Here is a 16,640-nt window from a genome sequence, read left to right on the forward strand (position 1 = left end):
TGATTTTTATTGTTTAGAACAGAAATCATTGAAAACATTCAAGGATCTGCATAAAAAGCATTCTAGTGATGACTTCTCTGAATCTGTTCTTTGAGAATTATGACTTTTGTTTATTTATGGTTTGACTACTACTTGATCTCTCTACTTTCACCTTTGGTCTTTCTATTTTTGAGAGTTGGATCATTCATTTTATTTCTATCTCAAAGTAGGATATATCAAGCCCACCCCTTCCTATGAAAATTGCTCAAATTGGATAGAAGAAACTTAGCAATTGGAGGTAAATGGGTTGGGATTTGGAGGAACAGAAACAGGAGCTATGCCTTCAAGCATCCACGTTACCCTTTTCATTGTTGGTCTTTGTGATGGATCCTCTTGTAGGCACCAGATTGCAACCATCACAAACGTTTCCAACCTCCTCATGTCGTCCATGGCTTCCAAATCTTCCTCAACTAGAACGTCTAATCTTCCTTGTTGGAAACAGTCATAGGCCCAATCAACTAATAGTTCTTGTCCTCCTTCAAAATCATTCATATCTCCGTTCCTTCTGCAACATATGATTTCCAGCAGTTGCACACCAAAACTATACACATCAACCTTGGCTGTCACTTGAGCTGACCTGAACCAATCTGGAGCAACATACCCTTTAGTCCCTCTAATCCCTGTTTCTGTTCTGCTTTGATCCATTTTCAATAGCTTTGCCAGCCCAAAATCAGCAATCTTGGCATTGTAGTGTTCATCAAGAAGTACATTTTGAGGCTTTATATCACAATGGATGATTTGCTTATCGCATTCCTCGTGCAGGTACATTAGTCCTCTGGCAATTCCATAGGCTATTTGGGTTCTGAGGTTCCAACTTGGCTTCCCATCACCAAAAAGGAGGTCTGCTAGAGTCCCATTGCTCATGAATTCATAAACTAGAATGTGGTATCTCCCCTCGTTGCAATACCCGAGTAGTCGAACGAGATTCTTGTGGTGTGTTTGCCCAATCACATTCACTTCTGTCCTGAATTCTTTCTCACTATCTTCAAACACTCTGTCCAATTGCTTCACAGCAACAACACCAGTTTTAATCCTCCCTTTGTAAACAATGCCACAAGATCCTCTTCCTAGTTCTTCCTTGAATCCATTTGTAGCTTCGCTAAGTTCTTTATATGTAAACTGACATAGATTGTTACTTTCAAAGCTTTCACTTGGTAGAATATTACCTGCTGCAAGCTTCTTTTTATTGCAGGAGATGAAACCCCAACATATCATACTAGCCAGGATGAGAATGACAAACAGAGAGCAACCTAGCAACACAGAAATCACAACAATTAATGTTTGCTGATTCTTCTTTCCTTCAGGTATTGGAAACCCATCTTGGGTTTTCCCAGTGGAACTAGTATTTCTTCTTAATTTTAGAAAAGAAACAGATATTTCCTTGCTATCTTCCCTCCCATTTGATAGTGGTAGCTTCTTCTTCCAACAGGTATTGTCTCTATACACAGCCACCACACAGAGGCAGTCAAGCAAGCAAGCTTTCTTGCACTCTTCAGCACTAAAAGGATTGTACCTCTCATAATCAAGCATTGGCCAATCAGTATTGGGAAGTTCTTGTAAACTATATAGATCATCAGTAGAATTTTGTGCACCTTCTTCACATATTTGTGGGATATTTGCCACACAGTTGCTGTAGGTATCATTCAGGTCCATAAAAGAATAACCAGTTGGGCACTTGCATCTTGGCCTTTGATCATCATTTAATGTGCATATACTATTATATCCACAGATTCCAGAGCTCAACTCTCCCCTCATAGCCATGCATATATTATCAGGCATCTTCTTGAAGTCCTTCCAGGCTGCATTTGAACTGGTGGTGGGATTCTTTGGATAGTGACTCACTGTTAGAACACCATCAAAATTGATTGTCACTTTGTAGTAATGAATATCAGCTGGGTAATCTCCTTCTGGTTCACTGATATTAACCCTGTTTCCATCTCTTTGCATTATATACAAGACACCATCCTTGTCAAAAACAATTTCGTATCCATTAGTGGCTCGTATCGTATCGTACGATTCATACATATTGCCAGTGGGCAAGTTTCTGATATTGAGCACTGCATTGCCTTTCCACAATTGAAAATGAAACTTTCCCAATGAGTAATTCTGATATGATTTGTATGAAGAAAGTATGTCATTTATCTCCATCTTTTGTGTAGGAAGCAAGGTGTCTGTTGGTTGTTTAAAGCTCTCCCATAACAGCATGGAGTCTGAATCTTTAAGCATCAAATTACCTGTATCATTCATCACAGCAGAGGCAACTGTCCCCGAAACAAGGCCGATCAGTTTCGAAGTTCCACCTCGGGATTCGCGAAGCAATAAGCCATCTAAAGCAGTTAGCTCAACCTTTGAGCCTCTTGGGGCTGGATTTTGGTCATGTCTGGCAAACCAAACAACAGTCTTTTCAGGTAATTTGTTGTACCAAATACACAACAGAAAGAGACCGTTTTCAAGTTCTCGAAAACCGAACGCGAAATCCTTCGAAGGAGAAAGCCATGGAGAAGTAGAAACATCACCAGCTATGAGAAAGCTACCAGTGTTTATTATGCTATTACTTTGAGCATTCACAAGGAAAGGCATTAACAAGAGAAAAAGATGGGGAATCAGAGAAGCCATGAAAGAAGCTTACAAGGTGAAGAAAGATAATAAGAGAGATGATCAATGGAAACAGATCAAAAGCTTGGAGTTTTGAGCAATGGAAACAGAGCTTGACTTTGAAGCTTGACTCATTCCGTGCCAAAGCTGCAACGTCAGGTCTAGTGAAATTCTGATTTTTTTTTTTTTTTTCAATTTTAAAATTAAAAAACTGACCACAAAAAATCTATAATTTTTAAGGTTTCCAACAAGTTTAGGTACCAAAATATTCAAACCCTTTGATTATGTAAGATGGTGGAGACCATGGTAGCAGGAGTCGAAACTGGGGCGGTTAAGAAGTTGAAAGAAAAATAATGTTAATATCTTTGAATTTTCAAATGTTTTAATATTGTTAGATTTAAAAAAAATAGATTTACTGTCAATTTTGAATTAAAATTGATTGTATAAAATGTTCGTGAACTTCAAAAAAAATTTCATTAGTATCCTTAATTTTTAAATTTTTTTTAAAAAAAAGTTCAAAAATATTTTGAAATTGTTAGTTCCTAGTCGAAAAAAATTACCCTTTCACAATAAATATGAAATTACGAGAAAAATATTGATTTTTTTTCTCTATAATATTTGATTTTTAAGATATAATATTATAAATTAATTCTTCAATTAGATCACTATACTACTAATTTGCGATTAAAAATTTATATAATTATGAAGATAAATATCCTAAATTAACTAAAAAAACCTAATATTTGAAGCATATGGTTTAAAATGTATTTATTAATGAATGAAAATTAAATTAAAATTTAATTTGTTAAAATTATTTTAATAATTTGGTTGTGTATATATAAAAAAAAATAAGTAACCACAATTAATTATCTAAAACTAACTAATATAATAAAATGGTTGAAAGTGGTCAACATTTCTTTATGAATATAAAATTCTAATAGCATTCTCATGTTATACCAAACAAAGTTATCTTCGATTCCTCTCGTCATTTGATTTCCAAACGTTATGTTTTAAAACATCTTATTCTCACATATCATAACAAAACTTTAAATCAAACAATCCACTACAGAACTAGGTGACTCGAGCCAGTCTTTACTTTCTTTGGGCCATATAATTACAACCGTAATAAGATAAATACAACCGTAACACGATAAATGAATATGAAGGTAAAAAACACTAGATATATTGAATGAACTTGATTAGAAGTTGAAGAATGTTTGTGATTCCAAGTTCTTCCCATACATGATTTAGTTGAATGATGATGATTATATGGGAAGAGGGGCCATTTTCTGCATCAATTTGGAGGTCGAACCCCTGAGGTAAGAGCAACTTACTTTGCCGCTACTTATAACGGCCTAAACCCACCGCAAGTAGATATTGTCTTCTTTAGGCTTTTTTTTTCGGACTTCCATTCAAGGTTTTTAGAATGCATGTGTTAGAAGATGTTTCCACATCCTTATAAAGAATGTTTCGTTTTCCTCCCCAATTGACGTAGAATCTCACACTAAACCATGGAGCTAAATGGGTAAGGGCATGGCGGAACAGAAACATCTACATTACCTGCAAGCATCAACATAACCTTTTCCATGGTGGGTCTCTTGGATGGATCTTCTTGAATGCACCAAATTGCTACCCTTACAAACCTTTCCACTCTATGAAACTCATCCATGGCTTCCATGTCTCCTTCAATCAAAGCTTCCACCCTTCCTTTCTCATAGCAATCATAGGCCCAATCAGTCAAAATCATTCCCTCCTCTCTTTCACCATCACCAAGTTCTATCTCCACATTCCTTCTACAACATATGATCTCTAGCAACAGCACCCCATAACTGTACACGTCGACCTTGGCATTTATCGGCGAAGATCTGAACCAATCTGGAGCCACATATCCTTTTGTCCCTCTTATCCCAGTTTCAGTTCTACTTTGATCAACCTTTAACAACTTTGCCAGACCAAAATCAGAGATCTTGGCATTGTAATCCTCATCAAGAAGTATGTTCTGTGGCTTTATATCACAATGAATGATGTGTGTGTCGCATTCTTCATGTAGATACAAGAGACCTCTAGCAATTTCAAAGGCTATTCGAGTTCTAAGCTTCCAACTCGGTTTCGGATCACCATTGAAGAGGAAACTAGACAATGAGCCATTGCTCATGAATTGGTAAACAAGCATCCGGTTGCTTCCCTCGTCGCAATATCCAAGCAAACGTACCAAATTTTTATGGTGCGTTTGGCCGATGACATTCACTTCGGTTCTAAACTCTTTATCTCTATCTGCTTCAAACATTCTATCCAATTTCTTGACAGCAATAGCACCGGCTTCTGTTGTTCCTTTGTAAACAATTCCACATGATCCTCTTCCTATTTCTTCCTTGAAACCATTTGTTGCTTTGTAGATATCCATGAATGTGAACTGGATTAAGTTACAATCAGAAAAGACATTCTTTGTGCAAGTTTCAGCTAATTTCTCCTTTTTCAAGACAAATAAGCCTAAACATTTGAATCCCAACAGCATAAAGATGATAAACACAGAGCTACCAAAGAGTGCAGACATGACAATGATTAGTGTTCTTTGTTTCTTAACTGTTCTATCAGCATCTGGGAAACTCTCAAGTGAGACATTTTTTCTTAATTTAAGGAAAGAAACAGCTGTTATACTTGCATCCTGTCTTCCATTTGAGAGTGGTAGCCTTTTTTTCCAACAATCACTGCCTCCAAACACTGCTAACACACAAAAGCAATCTTCCAGGCAAGAACTTTTGCAAACTTGTTCATTCAAAGTGGAGAAACGCTCATAATCATACATTGGCCAATTAGTATTTGGAAGATCCACCATTTCATATAGATTCTGGTTGAAGTTTCCAGCACCTTCTTGTTCTTCTTCATCACAACTCTGTGTGATATATGGTTTGCAATTACCTAATTCATCGTTTGGATCAACTAAAGAATAGCCTTGTGCACAATTACAACTCGGTCTTCCATTAGATTTCAATGTGCAAATACTATTGAATCCACAGATTCCAGAGCCAAGTCTTCCAATTGGATTTTCATTAGAGAGACAGATGTTTTCAGGTATTCTAAACAAATCTTTCCAGCTTCCATTGGCATCTCCATCTATGCCCTTTGGATAAGAACTTACACTCAAAACTCCATCAAAATTCATGGTGGTTCTGTAATAATAAGCCTCTACAGGGTTACCAACACTAGGCTGTGTAATGTTAGACTGTTCTCCATTTCTTTTTAGCACATACAAAAATCCTTGTTCATCAAAAATCACTTGGCGACCAGAATTTTGTGAACTAGCAGAATCATAAGTGTTGCTAATATAATATGCATCATATGGAAAGCCAGAGCGCAAATTTATGGTGTTCAAAACAGCATTTCCATCTCTAAGCAAACGGAACTGAAACTTTCCAAGTGAGAAATTACCTTGAGATTTACGGGAGGATAGAACGCCATCAACCTCCAATTTCTGCGTAGGAAGCAACGTGTCCGTTGGATATGAGAAACTCTCCCAAATGGATCCATTGATTGAATCCACAAGCACGAAATTACCAGTATCCTTCATACTACCAAACGCAACAGAAGCCGTAATAGGCTCCGATTTCCAGATTTCTCCACCGTTTCCGTTTCGAAGAACCAATCCGCTTGAAGCGGTAAGCTCAATCTTCGATCCTCTTGGTGCGAAAACAGGATTGTTGTCGTTTTCTTTGGCGAACCAAACGATATTGCTTTCCGGTACTTTGTAAAACCAGATAGCAAGCAAAAAAAGATCATCGTTATTATTATCAACGTTCCGGAAACCAAAAGCGAAATCATCAGAAGGAGAACGCCATGTTTGAACAGAAGAACTACCGGCGACAAGAGAGCTACCAGTGGAAATTCGAGTTCCATTGCTTTGAGAACACACGACGACGACGAAACTCAGCAACAGAAGAAGAAGAACGCTTACTGGAACCATTTTTGGCTGCTTCGATTCTGAGAGAGCAAACGAAGAAGAAGAAGAAGAAGATGAAGAAACAAGAACTTCAACGTTTACAGAATCATCATAGTCTTCCTTTGCTCCAGAAATTCATTTTTTAAATTATTTTTTTCTCCTTATTTTTTTCTTTTATTTATTTATAAATAATAATATTATATTTTTAAAAAAACTTATATAATAATTTTCAAACTTATTATTGAAATATTGTGATTTTAATTCTATTTACCATTCTTGAGAATTTTATTTATTTATTTATTTATTTATTAAATATGGACAAAATTATGAATTTAATAGAAATATCAGTGTCCATACATTTTTTAAAAAATTAAAAAAATAAAATATTTAGAATAAATTATAAGTTTAATAAATTTATAAATTTTTTATTTTATGTCTAATAAATTTTTAATATATTCATTGTTACGAATTTAAAATTTTAATTTTGTGTACATTTTTCAGAATTTAAAAAATATATGGAAATGAAATTATTAAATAAAAGTCGAAAGCTTAGTTTTTTTTTTTATTTTTTTTTATTTTTAACATGCAAACTTTGTAATTACGAAATTAAACTCGTGATTTATTCATTTATCAATATTAGGTTCATATTAATGATATTTTGTCTTAAACTTAAATAAAATAATAACTAAATTAATAAAAATATTCATAAATTTTCGTTGTTTTTTATTTTAAATATAATGGTATGAACTTTCAAAAGTATTTCAATACCCTCGACCTTTTAAAAAATTTATTAATATTTTTCAAATATTTTTAATGTTTGGACTCCCATTTAATTTTTTTTATTAATATATTTAATTCCCATTAAATCAAGAATATTAATGTTTTTTTTTTTAAATTTAAAGGTATTATAATTTTAAAAGTTTAAGAATAAAAATGTTAATAGTATTTTTATTAATTCAACCTGAAATATAATTTAATGGTTTTTCTATTTTTCATTTTAATTTTAAAATTTTAAAGTTATTAATTTTTTTTTTCTATATTACTTCAATTTTATTAAAAGAAAAAAGTGTTAATGTATTTAAAAACGTGGAAGAAATTCAAACAAATATGAACCATAGTCTAATTTTTATAATTTATTTAATCAAAAGAGAAATTTCATGCATTATTGTAACACGTGTCTTCTGTTAGACCATATATTATATATTTATATTAAAGATATAACTGTGGTAGTTGAAATTTGATTTCATTTTTCCAAAATTTTGTTTTTTACTTTTCAATTTCAAAAATTATGCTCGTTGACTTGACATTAAATAATTTGACTTTTTGACTTTTTTTTCAAAATAATCGTCATATTGACTTTTCTATTAGGCTCGTTGAGATTAGATGAGAATTTCTCGTTATATTGACTATTTCAAACCGTTCATCTAACTTAGCTTTGAGATTAGACGAGAATTTTTCGTTATATTGACTCTTTCAAACCGTTCACCTTGACAAATTGTACCAAAGATATAACCCTAATACTTGTAACATAGCTTAACCGGATTAAGTTATCGAACTCAAAATAAACAATATATGTCTGAATCATTCTTTTAACTTAAAATCTTTCTCGATCGCTTCTCACTCAACCCAAGAGAAATTATTCAGTGAGATTGTCACAATATGACTGACAGTTTCTGAACGGTTGAATGTACGAGAGAGAAATTGCAAAATTACTTTGAATTTGTATCTAATGGTTATTAAAAAGCATACAGAACTCTCGATCAAACTGTTCTTGAAAGACATCTATATCGATATCATAGAGGTCTCAACAACAATCTCGTTAAAGACCACTAGAGATATTTCACCTACTTTAAAGGACCATATGAGCATATTAAAGTCATTACTTTATGGTTTGAACGAGACACCTAGACAATAATACAAGAGATATAGCTATGATAGTGACTTTATCATCTCGATATCAATTTATTTTGCTTCGAACTTCAACACAAACAACATACATTAAATTATCTTTCAAATTTGAAATATACATTAAATTTATTCTCAACCCTTCTTTCCTTCCACCCAAAATTGTCTAGTCGACTGTAACTAGAACAACAACTTTGGCAGAAGGGTTTTTAATATAGATGTTCCCTGATGATATCGCGCATCGACCCATTGATCTTACTTGAATAAATGTGGGCTAACATGCAAAGGATCACATGTTCGCCCTTCCGACTCAATACGTCAGTTGTTTCATTACTTTTTCCAGCTCTACATTCAAATTTGAAGTCAAATAGTGTGGTTGTGAGTCTTTACTATGAAGTGGGATCCCAACAAATATTGTCTCCAAGTTTTGAAACAGTGAATGACCACTGGCATTTCTTCCTCGGAGACTGCCACAATGTAATCAACCATTTCTAACCGTCGATGTATAAGAGAGAAACTGCTGAAGTACATCAAATTTGTATCCCGTGACTATAACGGGCATGTAGATTTTCAAATCTACATCCAACTATTATTAAAAGACAGTCACATCATAGAAGACTCAACCTCGACCTTACGACAAATGGAATACAATCATCCAAAATCTAATATGACATTAAGAAAGCTATGGTTATGAACCAATTTAAAGTATTTCTACACAAAAATTGAAGTTACATATGAGAATTCTCCTCCACCGATCTACCATAACCAAATAACTTAACAAAACAAGAAATTAATTGTTCTTCAACAACCTCTTGACTGGGAAGAACTTCCACAGTCTCCCTTCTCAAAGATGTCACATCTTTATCAGCAATCCCACAAGGCACAATATGCTTAAAATAGCTTAGATCAGGATCCACATTGAAAGCCAGACCATGAGAAGTAATCCCACTTGAAATCCTAACCCCAATGGCTCCAATCTTCCTATCTCCAACCCAAACTCCTGTTTCCCCCTTCTCCCCAGCTCTAGCTCTCACTCCATACAGACCAGCCATCTCCATCATGGTCTGTTCCAGTTTCTCCACATACTTTCTAGCCCCAATTCCAATATCTCTAAGGGAAATTATTGGGTACAAAATGGCCTGATTTGGACCATGAAATGTAATGTCTCCCCCTCTCTCAGTGTAGTGAAGTTCAGCTCCTAGCTTCTCTAGATCCGACTCGGGGATTAACAGATTGTGATCCGTGCGCCTTTTTCCAAGAGTGTATGTGGGTGGATGTTGCAGGGATAAGAGGGTGTCTGGGATTTCACTAGCTTTTCTAGCAGACACAAGTTTTTCTTGCAAATGGAGGGCTTCTCTGTAGCTGACAATCCCCATTTTCCATATCTTCAGAGTTTGTGGCAATCTCATTCCCTATTTTAAAGCTATAGAAACAATTCTAACACTCGAGTATGTTCTTAATATCTACGGGTTGTAATCGAAATGGAATCAGAGATTATAGACACAGGGCGGATTTCAGGGATTCATATTTGATTCTTTGTAAAGTAAAGTCGAAAATTACCTCTCTCCAATGATTTCAATGTTGAGATTGATTCCAGAGAGTGGTTGATCTTCTTAACAACAGATGAAAATGAAAGAACAGAAGAATGAATTGCTTCAAGAATTGAAGGAGATCCACACCTGAGCAAGAATCACAAAGGAAAAATTAATGAAAAGAACAAGAACTCTTGAAATTCATACTTATAATCTATTAAAAACAGGCTTAAGGGGATAAACTCTTGATTGCCTCATTGGTTCAGTTCTAATATAATCTAAATTTTACTTCCAAGTGTTTCGATGATCAATTCCTAGCGTTTATATCTGAAGGATGATCACAGATTTACTAATTAGAAGTAACAAATCCTTGAAAAAGACTAGAATCTTAAGGAAATTTCAGTTGTAAAGAGGAAATCGGCTAAACATCAAACATGAACAAACTGAAGGCAATTAACTTGGCGAGAAATGCTAAAGAACTTCATATTTTAACTCAAATCAGAGTTTCCTCTTGAATCGTGACATTCGATTTCCTTTTCGTCGCCATTTGCAATCAAAACCTGCATTATAACATATATTTCATCGATTTCTACACAGATTCATACTATTCTGCTTTCCAATTTCCATATCCCTCGCCAATTTACTCATTTGAACAAACACAAACAAACGCAGCATCCCAACCAAAATAATCTCAACAGATACAAATACTACTCTCTTCTTTCTCCCTAGCCAACTTACCTATAACTTTGCATTCAGCCCTCCCGCACCGCCGCTACTGTCCGCCGTGCGTGGTGACGCAGAGCCGCAGTGTTGCTGATCTGGTACGTCACGCCGCCGTCACAGATAAGGAGATCGGGTCTGGGTAGCTAGGTCCACCGGAGAGGGAAACGATAACTTTTTTTTTTTTTTTTTTTTTTTTGAAATAAAGAAATAATAACCTCACAAACCAAAGGATAATAAAACAAAGAGATTATCTTTTTGTAAATAAAATATAAATAAAAAATAAAAAAGCACAAATTTTAATTTTAAAATTTAAATCTATTTAACGATCATGGATAGTGCACTTGAAGCTGGTATTTGACAAGTTGCGGCAGAATAAGTTGTACGTCAAGAAAGAAAAAAATGTGTCTTCGCACAAACATGCATCAACTTCCTTGGACATGTCATCAGTTGTGGACAGATCGGGATGGATAGCGATAAGATAAAAGCTATCCAAGAGTGAAAAGTCCCTACTTTTGTATCCGATGTGCGGTCCAGGATTAGTACACTACTATTGGCGGTCCTGAAGAAAGACCACCCTTGGTCGTGGTCAAATAAATGTCAAATGGTCTTTGAAGATCTGAAGCCAACCATGACTAAGGTCTTGTCTATAATAAAAAAAAAAATACTATCTTCGTAGCTTAAAGCAAAATCATGAGAGCTTACACTCAAAATGGACAATATCACTGTTGTGAAGAGTCATGTTATACTAACATAGTATCAAAGTCATGCCCTAAACTTAGACATGTCAATAGAATCTTTAAATGAGAGGACGCTTTGAATTTAAAAATAAAAAATGAAAAAGAAAAAAAAAAAAGTTTAAAGTTTAGGAAGTAAAATGGTAATAAGTATAATAGCTTTAGCATCAAAATAGAATAAAGACATTATTTTTGCTTCTTTTTTAATCTATTTTAATATTTTCTCCTACTCTATCAACTTTACCTTAAAAAAGTCTTTAGTCCTTGCCCGCTATTGGTTTGGCTAAATAAATAATTGTTTGATAGGGGTGTTCGTGTGATCCGAGGACTTGAATTCGTTCATGGGTTGACTGTGATGTCTCACATTGGTTGGGGAGGAGAACAAATCACCATTTATAAGGGTGTGGAAACCTTCCTCTAGTAGACGCGTTTTAAAGCCTTGAGGGGAAGCCCGAAGGGAAAAGCCTGAAGAGGACAATATCTGCTAGCGGTGGATCTGGGACGTTACAAATGGTATCAGAGCTAGACACCGGATGATGTGCCAGCCTTCTTGCTGTTCCCCGAAGGGGGGTAGGCACGAGGCAGTGTGCCAGTAAGGACGCTGGGCCCCAAATGGGGGTGGATTTGGGGGCGGTCCCACACTGATTGGAGGAAGGAAAGAGTGCCAGCAAGAACGCTGGGCTGGCTCCAAAGGGGGGTGGATTTGGGGGCGGTCCCACATCGATGGAGAAAGGAAAGAGTGTCAGCAGGACGCTGGGCTGGGCCCCGAAGGAGGGTGGATTGCGATGTCCCACATTGGTTGAGGAGGAGAACAAACCGCTGGGCCCTGAAGGAGGGTGGATTGTGATGTCCCACATTGGTTGAAGAGGAGAACAAACCGCTGGGTCCCGAAGGAGGGTGGGTTGTGATGTCCCACATTGGTTGATGAGGAGAACAAACCACCATTTATAAGAGTGTGGAAACCGACCTGTTTTAAAGCCTTGAGGGAAAGCCCGAAAGGGAAAGGCCAAAGAGGACATCGGTGGATATGGGCCGTTACAACTAGGGACAACACGGATAGGTCTCATCAAAGCCTTGAGGGAAAGCCCGAAAGGGAAAGGCCAAAGAGGACAGCAGTGGATATGGGCCGTTACAACTAGGGACAACACGGATAGGTCTCAAGATGAGAGTCCCTATTGAGTGCAGAAACGAGTCAAAGTCAACACTACAACGGGTCTTGGAAAAGATCATGTGGTAGTATGAATACTAAATGAAAATAACTTTTAATTTTTTTTAAAAACGGATAAAAATATTTTTAATAATTATTTTTTAAGATAGGTTTGAAATAAAGCATTAATTTTTTTTTTCTATAAATAAAATAAATGATAAAAATAGAATTATTTGGAATAAACTCCAAATTACCAAAGTGACCTTGCAATTTGAAGCCTCGGAACACATTGGACTTTTGCTCCAAATCTTGGCATTCAACAAATATCTCTTCGGTTTACGCCTCTTCTCTCTGTGATTCATATGGGCAGGTCTTCAAGTGACCTTCACCACTGTTTCCCATATCCCAATCCTTCTTAAATCTTCGTTTCATTCTTCACTTTCAATCTTCTTTCAAATCCCCTCTTCAGATCATTCCTTATGCCTCTGTAATTTCCCCTTCTTTTCGCTCTAATCCTCAATCCATGAACACCCACATGGAATTTTCTCTGTTCTTGTGAACTTCTTTTCGTTCTCCAACAGATTCACTGTAATGGGTCCGTTTCAGTGATTCGTATGGCCTTCGTTTCTTATCAGGTTTTTTTTTCTTCTTTTTTCAATTTGTCTGTTTCTTGTTCTTCTTTCATTTGTTGCTTTTGTTCTTTTCTGCTTTTGTTGCCTAGAAAATTGAATTAATCTGTCGATTAACTGTTTCTATTGTTCTAATCTTGTCTTCTACCAATCCGATTCTGTTTCTTTTTCGTGGATCTTGTTTGTCTCTGCTGTTCGGAGATTTTCGAGTTTCTTGGTAGCTTTTACTCTCGATTCTGATATTTGTTTGTGGTTTTGAGATTCTTGTTGCTTCGAATTTGGTTATCTGCGATTGAGATTTGTTCGTCTTTCTGGCTCTGTTTAATCCTTACCTAATCAGGGGAAGTCAACTTAGGTTTGAGAAACTTTGCAAGCAAGAACAGCATATTATAGGAACTTCGGCTTTGCTTTAGATTCAATTACATGTGAACTTTAGCTATCAATTGGGAGGAAGTGATATTGTAGGGATTTGAACTTAGAATCTATACTAGTATGAACAAATCTTGATCTCTTATAATACTCTTATTGCTCCCTCCTTGTGTACACTTGGATATTAATTTGATTCTCGAAGCCGAGCTTGAGAATTATTGATATCAATGGAGCAAAAAATGTTATTATAAGAATTCAAATCATCTTATATTATGTGTTTACTTTTCATGATTTAGGTCTTTTAAGAGAGAACTTACAATGAAGTTTGATAAATTTGCCCTTTTCTCTTGTTGCTGTCGTGCAATTTTGTTCAAGTTTCTTTGATCTCATCCTTAAAGAATTCAAGGGTCTGTATTCTACTGGTTAGGTTTCCGTGCTGATTAGTTTGAGGAAGTATTGTAATTGTATTAGATGCGTGAGACCCCACGTTGGTTGGAGAGGAGAACTAAGCATTCTTTGTAAGGGTGTGGAAACCTCTCCCTAGCAGATGTGTTTTGAAAACTTTTAGGGGAAGCCCGAAAGGGAAAGCCTAAAGAGGACAATATCTTTTAACATAGGGCTTTGGCTGTTGCAAATGGTATCAGAGCTAGACATCGGGCGATGTGCCAGCGAGGAGGCTGAGCTCCGAAAGGGGGTGGACACGAGGCAGTGTGTCAATAAGGACGTTGGGCCTCGAAGGGGGTGGATTGGAGGGTCCCACATCGATTGGAGAGGACGCTGGGCTCCGAAGGGGGTTGGATTGTGAGATCCCACATTGGTTGGGGAGGAGAATGAAACATTCTTTATAAGGGTGGAAACCTCTCCCTAGCAGATGCGTTTTAAACACCTTGAGGGAAAGCCCGAATGGGAAAACCCAAAGAGGACAGTATCTACTAGCAATGAGCTTGGGCTGTTACAAGATGTGTCATGCTTGATGTATAACCATCAGCTGGTTACGATATTCGAGCTTGCCATGTTTATTTACTTCACGAGTTTCTTATCGCAAGTGAATTGAAATTGTTTCCTATGTAATTGCTTTATACTTGTTTTGTGTCTGGCAGTTGCAATCTGTTGCATGATTTTTCTTTCTTGGAGTGCTTAAAGAGGATGGGTAGAGGTCGGGGAAAGGGAAGGAAGTTGACCGTGACGAATCACGATGATGCTGGGAGCGGTGAGGAAGAGAAGATCCCTGCACAAAAGCGAAGGGGAAGGCCACAAAAGCCATTGAAGGACGAGATCGACGAGGAGGAAGCCGAAAAGATAGAAGACGACGACAGCGAGAACGTGAAAGGCTGCGACATTGTGAGCAAGGAGATGAAAAGCCCACCTGCAGCCGAGAATGGGAAAAGAAGGAGAAGAAGCTCACAAGTGAAAGAAAAGCTCGATCCAGTCAAAGACGAAAACGGGGACGGAACACGGTCGAGCACCGATGAATCAACAAGATCAAACGGATTTCGTCACAACGGAAGCAGGCGAAAAAGCAAGCCCCATCGAGCTGCTGAAGCGGGCGTGAACTGCAGGTAAAACAACCTTGGAAGAATTTGGTTTTTCTTAGTGAATGAGGCATAGAAATGTTCTTCTAGATTACCATATTTGCTGCGTTTTCTTATCTCTAAAGAACTGTTGAATTCAGTATGATCCACTGTGCTTGTTTTATTATTCTTTCTCTCTTCACCATATGTTCTTAACATTACAACAGAATGTTCTAACTAAGAATGAAATGGATCAACATTCTTTACAATGATATCTTCATTTCTTGTTTTTGCTATCACTTTTTAAGGAGAAAAGCTTTAATTGTTTGCAAAGAATGGGTTGAAGAAATGAAGCATTGATGAGTTTGTTGAATGAAGTGAGTGTGTTGGATGCTGAAAAGATGTGGTTTGGCTTACTTTTTTCTTTTTGAGATGTTATTATGTCTGAGAATATAAACATTTTTTTTTTTTTTACGTCTTCATAGTGTAAAAGTAGATTGTGAGCTCATTGTTTTTTTTTATAAAAAGTGCATTAAGCGTGTCACGCGGTTTTTTTTTTTAGTGAGACGCGGTTTTCAGTGAGGTGATGACGTGTGATATAAAAAGTTTGAATTGGCAATCTTTTTTCGATTCTTCTATGTTCATTCTTAAAATTTCATTTTATGTTTTGGTTTGCGAACTTATAGTAATTTCATCTTAAAGTGTTAAAATGGGTCCGTAAGGGAGTGGTTATTTTTGAACCAACGTGAGATCTCACAATCAACTTACTTGGAGGCTCAGCATTTTCACTGACACACTGCTCGATATCAAATAGTATTAGAACCACTCACTAGATAGTGCAAGAAGTTGGTTGGAGTAGAGCTAGACCTTCTTTATAGTAGATGCGATTTTAAATTGTGAGGTTGACGGTGATACGTAACGAACAAAAACAAACCATATGTACTAGAGTTAGTTGTTATAGAATAGATGTGATAGAATCTAAAAGCTTTACAAAATCTAAAAGCTTTCTCAAATCAAGTAAATTTTTTAATTTATTGGAGGAGAGCATCTCATTGTTTCTTCAATACCTACTTTAAAGCCAAGAATCTTTTTAAAATCATAAGAATAGCTTCTTTTTGTCAAATAGACTCAAAAGATCGGTTAAAGATTTTCAATCGGCGTATAGCTCAATAGATAAGACACTAATTATCATTTTAAAAATTGTTGAGCTAAAATAACTGGCGTATTTGAAATTGATCAGATGAAAAATCACTAAAAACGCATTTAAAATTGTCGTTCTAATAACCTAAGAGATCTATTATATATGTATAAGATTAAATCTCCTAATCTTGGGAACGCTATTGATATAGTTTACTTTAGAATTGCTATTGATGATTTAATTAAATAGTTTATATGTATAGGCATGTGAGTGAAAGTATCCTATATAATGAGTTTGTATAAGATTGAACCACAAAATATTTAATATATCTTTACAAATTCGTTAACTGAAAATATTAATAATTCACGTGATTATCATATG

General features: G+C 35.9%; 4 protein-coding genes across 4 annotated transcripts; 1 reads left to right on the plus strand and 3 right to left on the minus strand.

The window, feature by feature from the left end:
* Window positions 1-264: 264 nt before the first annotated feature.
* LOC111780159 (G-type lectin S-receptor-like serine/threonine-protein kinase LECRK1) lies at window positions 265-2,848 on the minus strand. Its single transcript, XM_023660480.1, has one exon. The coding sequence runs from the start codon at window positions 2,653-2,655 to the stop codon at window positions 265-267; it is 2,391 nt and encodes a 796-aa protein (XP_023516248.1). The 5' UTR covers window positions 2,656-2,848.
* An 854-nt stretch (window positions 2,849-3,702) lies between these two features.
* LOC111779737 (G-type lectin S-receptor-like serine/threonine-protein kinase RLK1) lies at window positions 3,703-6,668 on the minus strand. Its single transcript, XM_023659858.1, has one exon. It carries the CDS (start codon window positions 6,593-6,595, stop codon window positions 4,139-4,141), a length of 2,457 nt encoding a protein of 818 aa, XP_023515626.1. The 5' UTR covers window positions 6,596-6,668; the 3' UTR covers window positions 3,703-4,138.
* Window positions 6,669-9,011: 2,343 nt separating this feature from the next.
* On the minus strand, window positions 9,012-10,928 carry LOC111780631 (octanoyltransferase). Its single transcript, XM_023661084.1, has 2 exons — window positions 10,747-10,928; window positions 9,012-10,155 (listed from the first exon to the last, which is right to left on the minus strand). Exon 2 carries the CDS (start codon window positions 9,883-9,885, stop codon window positions 9,205-9,207), a length of 681 nt encoding a protein of 226 aa, XP_023516852.1. The 5' UTR covers window positions 9,886-10,155; window positions 10,747-10,928; the 3' UTR covers window positions 9,012-9,204.
* Window positions 10,929-12,905: 1,977 nt separating this feature from the next.
* On the plus strand, window positions 12,906-15,395 carry LOC111780671. The gene is made up of 2 exons (XM_023661138.1): window positions 12,906-13,247; window positions 14,711-15,395. Exon 2 carries the CDS (start codon window positions 14,757-14,759, stop codon window positions 15,171-15,173), a length of 417 nt encoding a protein of 138 aa, XP_023516906.1. The 5' UTR covers window positions 12,906-13,247; window positions 14,711-14,756; the 3' UTR covers window positions 15,174-15,395.
* The last annotated feature ends 1,245 nt before the right edge of the window (window positions 15,396-16,640 follow it).

Source organism: Cucurbita pepo, chromosome LG18 (genome assembly GCF_002806865.2).
Source record: "Cucurbita pepo subsp. pepo cultivar mu-cu-16 chromosome LG18, ASM280686v2, whole genome shotgun sequence".
Taxonomy (NCBI): domain Eukaryota; kingdom Viridiplantae; phylum Streptophyta; class Magnoliopsida; order Cucurbitales; family Cucurbitaceae; genus Cucurbita; species Cucurbita pepo.